Raw genomic sequence first — 13,126 nt, 5'->3', positions numbered from 1 at the left:
TGCTGTTAATAAGTATAGAATAGAACAAGGCAATGGATCTATCTGAGCACAGATAGATCCATTGCCTTGTTCTATTCTATACTTATTAACAGCAGTTAATAAGTATAGAATAGAACAAGGCAATATGATACATTTAGAGTAAGTTAATGTTTTTATAATCACAGTTAAATATTATTTAAAAGAAGAAACATTCTATCAAAACTATCTCTGGTATGATCTCATATCTTTAGTATTGGTTGAGAACTTGTATTGATTAACAATTTCCATTTGGTATGTTATCCATCAATATATATAAAGTATGTTTAATATATTAAAATTAATAAACTGATGTAAATTTATAAATAGTTTTAAAAAATAAGACAGAAGTAAACACTCATTGTATTACGACTTTTAAAACTAAGATTTTTCTCCCTAATATAGATATTATGCTATTTTATCACGAACTATACAAGTGCATAAATAGATGGTTTAATTTATTATGTACTCAGTTCCGATGGCCTACAGAGGTTGAGAAACCACAAGTTGGGTGAAAATAAATTAAAAACTATCACAACAAATCTGTCCAAACAAGGTTTTGAATCCCAGACCATCATCTTACAATAGTGTTCTGAACTACTAGGCCTCATCTCCTCTACAGATCACTACTATGTATTATTGAGAAATAACTAAATACAGTAAGTTATTTTACAAGCAAAAAAAGTAGCATGTAAAAACAGCTGCCATCTCATGTACACTTTTTACTACCTAATTTTCTGCAACCGTCTTCTTTCTTGAAAACAAGCCACCTGATGTTTTTAAAAATGTGCATCGTATATGGACAAAAAAGAGACCATTTGGTTCTTCAAAACTGTTCTTACATATACACCCTTGAGAGAAAAAAAAACTTATTTTTCATAAAATTCTCTCTTAAATCCCGTAAAGTATCCAGCCTCCACCACTGCTGACAACAACTCATCCACCATCTTCAAGATGTAAAACTGTCTTAACTGAAGCCTAGCATGTCTTTTAAAATCTTAAACTTGTGTCTTTTCCTCCTATTATCTTCAGAATAACAGCATAAAGAAATCAGAGGCCTTTATCCTATCAGTACCTTTCAGTAAGATCTCAAGAGAAAATAACAGATCTTAACCTATCCTTAGAAGATAATCTTTCCATTCCCAGAATTATCCTCTGAACTTTTTCCAATAAATCAATATCCTTTCCTAGATAAGGAAAGCAAACCTATACACTGAATTCCGAATGAGGCCTAACCAGTTATTTTGATAATTATTATAGCTTAACTACTAGCAACACAGCACTGCACTGATAGCTTCAGTGATTTATCAACCACTACATCAATATCCTTTTCTTCAATTATGCTAGTGGTTCCCATCTATATTTAAAGTGTTATGATAACCCAAAACCTTAACTGTACAAATTGCAAACAAAGTTCATCTTCAAATGAAAGAGAACATGTATTTTAATGTCAAAACTATATTGTGGTGTTATTCCTTTAAATACACCATTTTGTAGTGTCATCACTAGCTACAAGAATAATTTGGGGCTTCGGTTTTACCTAGCAGCTATTTTTCAAAATAATTAAAACATAATAACAAATGTTATTTAGTTTATGTAAGATAGATTTGGGGCACTGAGAACTACCTTCGAAGTATGACCCTGCAGGCCAGTGTCCAGCAATGCACCCTGCCATTTCATAAAGGTATTTAAGATAAAACATAGAAAAAAAATTAAAGCTAGTAACCGACTCAGAAATTGAAAACACTAATGTATCAGAATTTAATATTTACTTTATTTCAAACACATATCAACTTATCTACTTGTTAAAAATCAGTGCAATTCACTTTAAAACAGCATTAATAAGTTTCACGCATATTTTAAAAATGTAAAATAACTTATTTCAATGCTTTACTATTTGTAACACGTGTACAACTCTTTCTAGATGCAGTCTTATAATCTTATACTAAAAACTGTACCCAACGTTTGTGTATAGTATTCACATAGACATAGCTTCTGCCTACTAACATACCTAGGTATGTGTTCGGTATTCAGAGCACTATTATATATTAGTTTTATTTTCTTTGATGACCTAGATGGCTGTTGTTAACAGGTGACAAAATAACTTGATCAGCAGAATGATCTTCTGTTACCTCAGTCACTTATGTTTCTAAGTTTCACTATTTCAATAACTTGATCAGCAGGATGATCTTCTGTTACCTCAGTTATTTATGTTTCTAAGTTTCACTATTTCTACAAAATTTATTTTGTTCAAAAACAGCATTCTTCTTCTTATTAATATTTATAAAAAAATTGTTGTTGGTTATCTTAGTTTCAGGTTTTATTCTGAATGTTAATAAAGTGTAGATTTTTCAAAAATTGTGAGGAAATAAATGTATTTCACAAAGTGACTATAGTAAAAAATAAATATTTTATGTTATTATTGACTACAAGTTTTAACCCTATTTGCACAGGTAGAGGGTTTGCATGTACTGACCTTGTACAGAGGAAATTTCAACATGATATTATGAATTTGATGTCAGAGATGCTAACTTTTCATGTTATCTTAATTTGCTGATTTTGCAACTGTTCATGTTAGAGTAGAGAAAATACCAGAGACAACACAAAGAGATATTGAAAAGAACTTTAGATATGCACTTAGGAGGTTCAAAGTTTCTGCAACTGTAATTTGAAAACTGTATGATGGCCAAAAGTATTTTTATTCTTTACACAAATATTATCTTGCATTCCAACTTGTTACAGTCCAAGTCAGACAGATTTTTGCATCTCACAGATGTATCTTTTGCACAAAAACTTTAATAACACGTCTGATTTTTTTTTGTGTGTACAACAGATTTGTACTGTTTACCAAATTCTGAATTTACAAAGTTTCATGAGGTTAACTTTGTAATTTCAGAAATAGTCAACATTACTTTTCCAATACAGGGTCGATCTGACTGACTGAACACCTGCACAATTAGTTGACAAATAAATGTAGTTTTAACAACCACGTGAATGCAAAAGTTAGAAAACATCAAAACACACAAAAAAATATTAGCTGAAAAAGTACAAGTTGGCAGTTTACCTATGGACAACAAATATTTAAACAATTTGCATTTCTATAGATTAATATTTTGTTGAGAAATGCTAGTTATGAAGTCTTGTCTATTCTTTATAGAATGTAGTAAACTTAGATGATACAGATAGTGGCATTCCAAATTATATTATAGAACACACATAACATGACTAAGTTTTGTACTCCAAGACAATTGGTGGTACAGAAATAATTTTAATGAACCATTAGTTCTCTCTAAGAAATTGAGTTGAAGGTGCTGAAAAATTTGGATGTATTTAAATATAAGAGCACAAGGTTAAAAAAGGCACTTGTAAGTGTCAAGTAATGGAGAATGGGGGTCATTAAATAAGTTATTAATCACCTCGGTAGACTTGCCTGTGGCTTTAAGTTTCTTAAATAATAAACAGTACTATTTTTGTTAGTGTATATGTACAAATTTGTTTAACTGTTCATTTTTTTAATCATATGGTGTTTAGAAAGCCAGATACCTTATCTTTATGTACATTAGTACTTAAATTCTCTAACTAACTAGGGTCTTAACAGAAAAAAATGGTGAAGGTTCAATGTAATTTGGTATTTAGACAACCAAATAATTTATCTAATGTAAATTAATATTTAAATCTTCAAATCAGAAAAAATAGTTAAAAGCTTGAAAAATTAATGCTGTTTATCATCAGTAATTACAATGGTAATATCACAAACTATTAAAATGGATTTTTCTTATCTGTATGGTAGATAATATTACAACATTTGCTACAGTTTTTTTATCCTTATCCGAACTTTGTACTTCCTACTCTTAATCTTCTTGAAATGTTTTTTTTTTAAACTGGTAGATATAATACATACATGACAAATGTAACAGAGTAATACATCTTACTACAACTTAAAAATATATGTATTTCATAATTTTTCAAAAGTACTTCACAATATATGTAAATTTACACTATATTTCATTAATTTTAACTTAATGTTTAATCCACACATATTGTTAAAAAATACTTGAAATAAATTACAAACATATCAGGTAATTATTCCTTAAGTTACACTGCTAAGAAAAAATAAAAGCTGGATACAGATTTGCAAAACTTTTAACGTTTAGTTTTAATATTTAAGTCACCACTACTAGTACTAATCTTAATCTTGAAAGTTGAAAGAATTCATGAAAAGTTTAATACATTAATAAACTAAATGTTAACATTCATGCTTTCTGAGCAGTTTTATCTTTAAAAACCTTAACTTTATTCCATTAATTTCAAAAACTTAAATATCACCATCAATAAATTAATGTTAATACTGAATTTTTAACTCAAAGACTTTTATCAGTTCCTCATTTTTGAGGAGCTTGGTTGTCCTTGTGCACCTTCTCATGCTAAATTTTGACAAAATGGTTGTATTTTTTCATGCCTTTACACAGTTTTCCTTGTATCTCAAAGGAAGATATGTTTCCTAAACAATTCAACACAACCAATAACTACATTTAGTTGCCACTCTCAAAATACTTCAAATTTATCAAGTGTCTCAAAAACCCCAGACTACTCATTGAATACAGCTATATTTTCCTATTTTACATATCTAACTACCACAGCAACATAACAATAAATGTTTACTATCACTCAAAACTGAACTACACAGTAAAGAAGGTCCACCTTTCAAAAGCACTCAGGTTATAGAGTTTTTATCATTTTGTATCAAGACTTGTTGAACCTATTTGTTTTTCTGACATCATGAATATAATGTTGTTGAATATTTCTTATAAATGTGTGATCATGTTTCTCATGAGGTGTTACAGAAATAAAACTTAAAATATAAATTACTGTTTTAAATAACATTAAACCACAAGAAGATCTGACACAATATTTATATTATACTAAAGGATTAGTATATCCACATTTCTATAAGTTTCTGGAATAAATACTGAAAAAAATCAATCATTTTTTGAGTTCAAATTAAAAGTTAGCAAATATGTAAAATGTGTTCAAAAAAGCCAATTATAAAAGGGTGCATTCACATTTCCTGATGTGTCCCAGATGTAAAGATTTCATTCACTTTATTTCAAATATGAATTTATTCTATTCTAAGATATCTATATATCTGCACCCTTGCATGCTCATTGTCTCAATCAATTATGTCTAAAAACGTATAACCATTTCACACTGGCAGAGAAGTTACATCAACTTATGTCACTACGAGTATGATTTATTAGTTTCAGGTGCTCACTTTTTGACCTCCAAAATAAGTTGCTTTGGCACAGCTTTGACTTGGAGTCGTCTCAGTTTGAGTTTTTAATTATACTAAATTGAACTAAGCCTGATATACATTAATATTATAGATTAATAGTAGTACAAGTTACAATTGATGTTCATCTGCATAAAATTTAGAATTGATATATATTATATATCTCAGCTCTACTTCTACATTACTAATACTAGTAAAGCTAGTCTCACTATCAGTATCACTCAATATCAGTATAACATTCACTGATTCAGAGTAGGCTTAGTTCTAACTAATAATCCAATACTATAATTTATTTCATATATATTAACTGACTATCAAAAATATTGTTAAAGTACGATACCTTATCTCCATCTTTATAAGTAGAACCGTTAACTACAGAAGAAAATAATAACATCAATTGCACAAAAATGCGGCTTTTAACTCCAATACCTCTCACACCCTCCATTGCCAAACACAACATGAGGTATGCTCGTCAGCATAACCTCAAACCCCCTAAGATTTGATAGTGTAAGTCGAGAGTATTCACTTTCTCTCTTATATTCTTACGCCTGATTTTTTTAAAAATTAATATATTTCAATTATTTCTATTCCAATAATATCAAATTGACATTAAGTAAAGTTTGAGGTTGTTTTAATATTTCTAAAAAGTTTGTGTATTTGTATATTCATAGTTATTAACTGAACCCCTTTTCTATGCGGATGTATATATCATCATTCATTGTGTGCATGAAGCTGTCATTCAGCGGTTGAATGTACGATGGGGAAAACGGTGGTATAAGTTGCATGTGATAATCGTAATGTAAACATTATTAGAGATTAGGAGGTCGGAGTCAGACGATGGATTTTCAGTCCGCAATGGAAACGTTTGCAGAAGCGTGGGTTGCGGCTATTACTCAGACCCCTTTAACAGAAGCAGCAGTCGAAGCTCAGGTGAGAACCCAGACTCAAAGAAAAAAAAGTACTAAGTAGCCTAGCTTGTGAGCCATTGGCTTTGTACAAATGAAACGTTAGTTCAGACTTCAGTAGTTGCACGTTCAGTTGGGCCTAGCGTTATATTACTTATAAATATAAGTTACGATGAGTGTGATATTAATTATTATACTTACAGCATTATTGATGTGATCAATGTATAATAAACTAACAATGTTTTTTCCCTAGCATTATCGATAGGATAAAGCTAGTTGTATCCAGTATTAACTTGTAAGTTGTAAACTTAAAAATACAAAATTAATGATCAACTTTTCATGGTATTACTACTCCTAGTACTGGTAGTAGTAGTTGTAAGAAGTTGCACTACTGTAGCTGTAAGTTGTATTTGACCTGTGAGTAGTACTAGTAGTAGTACTACTAACTTATTAATATAGAATTTAGTAATATATGTTTCACAGTCATATTGTGTAGTCTACAGTTTCACAAACCCACAGTGTGAGTTAATTCTTAGTTTCATAAATCAAAGTTAACCCTTAGAACTTATTGACTTTTCAAACTGATGTTGATTTATAGTGTAAGTTTCAACTGCTCTTTGGCTTATAAAAATAATATAAGTAGGCTGTACTAAATAGTAGATAACATTTCTGCCTAGTAACTAGTCTAAAGTCAGATGATTTTTGGCCATTTAGAAATCAGGTTATTGAAAGTTATTGTCCAAACTGAGTTGTTGTAGCCAATGTACAGAAGTTAAACTTTTGAGCTGAAACACTGGTATGCTTAACTTTAGGCAGTAAATAATGGAAAAAGTACAAACAATGTTATAAGTAGAGTATACCAAATACAAGTATCGTATTATCTTCATTTCATGTGGTTATAATTGCTCTGGTATCTCACTCTTAGACTAAACCTTGTTTGACTAATAGTAGTTGTAGTACATTTGATTTAGAAATGTATAGTTTCAACTAAGAATATACAACATGATAGCCTAAACAACAGTGAATTATCCAGCTAATTATAATCTTTCAAACTCGTGATTCCGTCAAACAACACTGTAATGGAGTAGTAACTTTTGTATAAATACAAGACCACCTTCTGGACCTCATTTTCTGTTATCATTGATATTCAAATCCCAATTCAAGAGTTCATCATTCCATAACTTAAATGTACTTCCAATTGGCTGTTTAATTTTTTCAAGTGTATAAGAATTTAAGTCCAAATGTTTAAGCTACAATGTGACTTTGACAGTGTTAATGTTCTTCCTAGAATAAGGGTATCATTATTAAACATGGTACTGTGAAAAGAGACAATGGGTTTCCCGTTCTTAAGTTAGTAATTCTGATAGTTTATAAAAACTGTTAGGTCTTGTCTAAGTGTTTGACTGAAAATGTGATGTTTTATCAGTCTTCACCTGTTATGCAAGAACAAAATTGTTTCCCTAAATTTTCACATTTTTCTATATTAAATCCTTTGCTCACTAACTAAGAAACTTCAACTAATTTCCAACTAAGTAATTTTTGTTTACAAAACCAACCTTTCCAAGCAATTTACCACTTTCAGCAAAGGTAAATATATCTGCATAGAAAGCTATCCAAATTGTTGATATAAATAACCAGTGTTAAAACTTACAAAACACATCTCGGAGTCGTAGGTTTGAGAACTTTAATGGACTGTAACTGCCTATTGTCTCCTTGTCATTCAACAGGCAATTGCATTCCAGTCAAGTTCTCAAACCTACTGTGCCTAAAGTTCCAATGAAATAACATGTCCCAGGGTCACTTTTGCTGATCGATAATCACAGTAACACCCATTTTAACTTAGTTTGGAGTATGTATCCTATAACAGCTTGGTTACTTGTGAGAAGTCATACATGGTAGAAATAGGATGATCTGATGTGTATAATTTAAAGGCTTATAAAGTGCAACTCGTTTGTAGAAAGCAACAAATTTTCAGAAGTTTTTCTTAACTGAACAATGACATCCATAGGGCTCTGTTTCAAGACATTTTTTTTTACTCAACTGATGACACAGAATTGCTGAAGAGAGCTTGATAATAAGGAGAATATTTTGATTTAAAACAATCTTAAAGAACATATGCGAGAAGAAAATGACAGAAGGGAATTCAGCCCATCATGATAACCAATCAAAATATATAACCAAGTTAACTGTGTAGTCCTTCAGAGATATTCACAGTATTTGCCCAGTAAACAGTTTAAAAGAAGTTAAAACTAGTGAACATACAATATCATCAAGTAAATGAATTCAAAAGTGTATGTCTTAATCAAAAAATAGTTTTGTTAACATTAGACTTCTAGAGCTAAAAGATATCTAAAAATATAACATAATGCAAGGCAAAAGAAGGCTATTTTGCCAATCAAGATCGCTTTTAACCCATAAAAAAAGTAGCAAAACATTTTATTAACATTAAATACAGCTCCTCACATCTACAGTTTACATAATTAACCAACAGAACTATCGACACTCACCACAGCATAAAATAAAATGTTCAAGTTATTAATTCCAACCAATAAAAATGTTGTCAATAATCATGTCTGCATAAAGATTTCCAAAGTTTCATCCTATTACATCCTTGTATAAAGATTTTTAATACCTCCTTTTCGTGTCATTACTCACAGGAAAAATCATTTAAATCTCCAACAGTTTGAACTCCTCAATCAAGTCTTCACTTGTTCTTCTGTTCATTAGACAAAACTATCTCTAAATTTCAAGTATTTCTTTTTAGCTTCAAACATTTAAACTATTAATCATTCTAGTAGTCTGTCTCTACTCTACAGTTTGCAGTAAGGGGACTAAAACTACTCTAAATGAGGCTTCCCCACAATCTCGTACAATATTAATATAATTCAAGTGTTCTCAAACTGTAGGTTGCTTGAGGCTCGAAATGGGTTTGCAAAAGAGTTTAAAAGATATACCAAATCTCTTTGAAGTTTTTCTTTTAAATACTGATATATTTATGGAGAGTTCCTTCATCTTTTCAACCTCTTCTATCTCTGGTTATTTTTCAAGGAAAGCATTTAACTCTTATGTAAATTCATTTTGGGTTTGTGCACAAACCTACACCAGTTTATCTGTACACAGCTCTCCCTAATGTTGAACTGAAAAACTAGATGGAAGCCTGCTACCTTCTCTCGTCTCACTGAAGAGTGGAATTAGACAATCACTCTTATTGGTGCACCAAAACAACAGGTTGTGAACCATGAATCCTTGGTTTTACAGTCCAGGTTTACTAACAGACCTGGCCACACCTTTAATATTCTACATGGTTTGTTTAAAGTTATGGAGTAACTTTAAAACAAACTGTATTTGGAGTAACTTTATTATTTTACTAGTGATTTTTAGAACACTAGTTATCCTCACTTGAATTGTATGTACCAAATGGGTTGAGTCTTAAGTGCTCATTCTCACAAAGGGGATGGGAAGGGTTAAGAAGCCTTGATATAATCTATTGCTTTCATATTTAAATTTCTTACAAATAAAACCCAAAACCGCTTGCTGTATGGACTGCAGTTAAATACTTAGATGAAGACTTTTGGGTTTTATGAACAATCACAATTAATCAGTATTTCTCTCATACAAGAAGTAAATCCTTTCCAAATTTCAAAAAAGGTACACGACTTCATATTTCTTGACATTTTATAGATTGTTACACAGAGATAGGTTAAGTTCTTGTATCTTGAGAAAAGAAGGGTAAGTGGTGGTTTTAATGAAATTTACAAGATTATACAGGAGATCTAAAGGATAAGTACCTCGGATATCTTTTGTGCTTTATCCTAAGACAATAGGATGAGAGAACACAAACTTAAGATTTGGAAATGACGGGCTAGTCTCCAGTTAAGATAGTTTTAGAATGAGTTGCCACTGGCACTATTGTAGGCTGGCATCTTGTGAAAGTTTAAGAGGGGAATCGGTGAATTATTTTACTCATGAAAGGTTATACAAGAACCAAATAGTTCCTTAGTTTCTATGTTTGTTTTATTTCTTTCAGTCACTAATAACTTTTGTTTTTTTTTAATAAATTAAACATTTTAATGGAATCAGCTTCTCTCGGTTCCTTTAAAATTGTTGCTAATGAATTTGGAAATACTACTATTTAAGAAGCTTTGGAGGGTCTGGTAAAAGCTTTCCAAAGTCAGTTAGTGAAATCTGATATAAAAGAAATCCACCATAGATTTACCAAGGAGAAATCTTGTGTAACTTATCTGATATTACTATAATTTTATTTTTTGTAGTGTGTCTCTTGGATGATGGAAAGGATTTATACTTGGGAAGGTTCTGCACTAAAGGTTAGCTAAAAAATCACTTTGGTTGGGGTTTAGGTAAGAGTGGTTACTAGAATTGAATGGTGATTAGATGAGGAGAAAACAAAATGTTACAGTTAATGAAGTTCAGTTAAACTGGATGCTTGTTGCCTCGGGGGTCAGCACTTGGATCTTTGCTTTTTCTCATGTACGTTAATGATATTGATAGATACAAAATTAGTTATTTGCTGATGATATTAAACTCTTGGATATTTCTAACTGGATTGAGGATGTTGAGATATTACAGAATGACTTGGATCGGTTGATAACTCGGATAAGGACTTAACAACACTATAGTAGTGCATGGTTATGCATTTGTTTCATCATAATTCAGTTTTGTGTTTAATATAGTTGAGAACTCACTCAGTAGTGTTACTAAAGAAAAGAATCTTGGTATAGTGGTGGATAAGACTTCAAAGCCATTGAAGCAGTGTTCCATTGCTAGAAGAAAGCTAATAGAACTTAATGTGTATTTATAGACATATTGATTACAAGTCAAAAGTGGACGTTATCTACAAATCACTAGTTTAGGCCTCAGAGTATTCAGAGCAGTGTTTTCCAAACTTTTTTCCCTAATGACACCCTAACCCACTTGCCCTCATTTGTGTGGTTTAAATTTTTACTCTTTCTCAAGGTTAGATGTGAAGGAACAGTCTAGAAAGATGAAATCATATTTGTTGTCCATATGTTTGGTTAACATTAATAATAAACCACAAAGTACTAACATAGTCTCCTGAAGGACTCGTGCTACATTCTTTAACCATTCTTTTTTTTATTATTATGTTTAGTCCAATTTTCTATCCACTTCTCAGCTTTCAGAAATGAAGGTTATTTGATTCAGTTACTTGAAATTGGTATGGGCTTGGTTAGTCCTTTTTTTTGGGGGGGGGGCAGGGTTTGTTTTAGCTGTGAAATGTAAAGGTTGAAAGGAACAACTTCAATATTAGGAGTAATAGATTTAATCTTTATAAACATTTGTTCTCTAAGATTATTATAAAAATAAGTTTGTAATTAGTGCTTTAATGATGTAGTCTTCACTGTTATTTTAGCTGTTTTTTATGCTTGTGAAGGGTTACATTAATTTTTGAGATTATTATACGTTTGAAGGGCTGTATCATTTATTAGGTGTGTATAAGTTTGTGAAGGGCTGTATCATCATTTATTAGATATGTATACGTTTGTCAAGGACTATATCATTTATTAGCTGTGTATACGTTTGTGAAGGGCTATATCATTTATTAGGTGTGTATACGTTTGTGAAGGGCTATATCATCGTTTATTAGGTGTGTATACGTTTGTGAAGGGCTATATCATCGTTTATTTGATGTGTATACGTTTGTGAAGGGCTGTATCATCGTTTATTTGATGTGTATACGTTTGTGAAGGGCTGTATCATCGTTTATTTGATGTGTATACGTTTGTGAAGGGCTGTATCATCGTTTATTTGATGTGTATACGTTTGTGAAGGGCTGTATCATCGTTTATTTGATGTGTATACGTTTGTGAAGGGCTTTATTAAATTTAGATTTGATTTTTTGTTTGCTTGGAATTCTAGGTTAGGGGTGACTTCAATGACCATTGATCATCGTAGTTTGTGTTTTTAATCATATTCCATGAGGAAGCTGGGGAATGAAGATTAAATCCAATGCAGTAGATAATCCCAAGTTTATGGATCCTTATTATGCAGTTGCTTGTTGCCAAAACATATTTTCACTGTTTCATTTTAATGTCTTTGTTTTACTTTTATTGTTGTTCTTTTTTGATTTGGATGTTTGGCTTTATTTATATATTCAAATTACCATAAAAACATACTAACTAAAGAGTAAATACACAACTATTAAGTGGTGTGCCTACTTAAACATAATAGTAGTTTTGATATTCAGAAAGTACTTGTGTTATTGCTCAGTCAAAATTCTTTAAAAAAAAATATATATATACACACTCATTTTTATAATTAATGTGTATAATACCAAACCATTGTTTTTAAAATAATTTTGGACAGTGATTTGAAAGTTTCTTTTACTATGTTATAAAAAAAGGTAATAATATTAAAATATTTTAAAGATAATGTATTAAAGAATGTGTTCGTGAAGTACACGCCTACCGTATGAAAGAACGTGTTCGTGAAGTACACGCTTGCCGTACTTATTCCATAACTTTTTATGATAACTGTTACACCTGATAGGGGGTTGTACAGTGGATACACTAACTCAAAATATAGAAATGTTTTTCTGCATATCCATTGCTGTAGCCTTAGCGATACATGCTTTGTGTGGAAAACACTTCAAGTCTTACTTTAATGTATTTGTTTCTGCTCCCGAACAGCATATAGCACAAAAAATCCACTATTACTTTTCATGGGCCGACCATTACTTGTTCATAACAATACTGAATGTTGACTTCTGTATTTGACTCCCATTTTGTTAATATTAAATAGAATTCAGCAATATGTACATTCAATTATGGTTCACTATGTGAGGTCTTTCTGCCTTGTTCTATTCTATACTTATTAACAGCACAAATAGATCCATTGCCTTCTGGTGGAGCTATAAGTAATTTACTGAAAATCAATGAAC

At 30.9% G+C, this 13,126-nt stretch overlaps 2 protein-coding genes across 2 annotated transcripts in view; one reads left to right on the top strand and one right to left on the bottom strand.

The window, feature by feature from the left end:
* LOC106472773 (transmembrane 9 superfamily member 1-like) overlaps positions 1–5,766 on the bottom strand; it is a gene marked incomplete at its 3' end in the record, with an annotated part of 31,111 nt that extends 25,345 nt beyond the window's left edge. Inside the window, exon 1 of the mRNA XM_022401302.1 lies at positions 5,646–5,766. Coding sequence (XP_022257010.1) covers positions 5,646–5,765 — 120 coding nt within the window. The remainder of the gene's footprint in view (positions 1–5,645) is intronic.
* Positions 5,767–6,071: 305 nt separating this feature from the next.
* LOC111089218 overlaps positions 6,072–13,126 on the top strand; it is a 22,003-nt gene continuing 14,948 nt past the window's right edge. Inside the window, exons 1-2 of the mRNA XM_022401303.1 lie at positions 6,072–6,235; positions 10,482–10,535. Coding sequence (XP_022257011.1) covers positions 6,143–6,235; positions 10,482–10,535 — 147 coding nt within the window. The 5' untranslated portion in view covers positions 6,072–6,142. The remainder of the gene's footprint in view (positions 6,236–10,481; positions 10,536–13,126) is intronic.

The sequence above is a fragment of the Limulus polyphemus genome, unplaced genomic scaffold (assembly GCF_000517525.1).
Source record: "Limulus polyphemus unplaced genomic scaffold, Limulus_polyphemus-2.1.2 Scaffold5597, whole genome shotgun sequence".
Lineage (NCBI taxonomy): Eukaryota > Metazoa > Arthropoda > Merostomata > Xiphosura > Limulidae > Limulus > Limulus polyphemus.
This window is presented reverse-complemented; position numbering and strand designations above follow the sequence as displayed.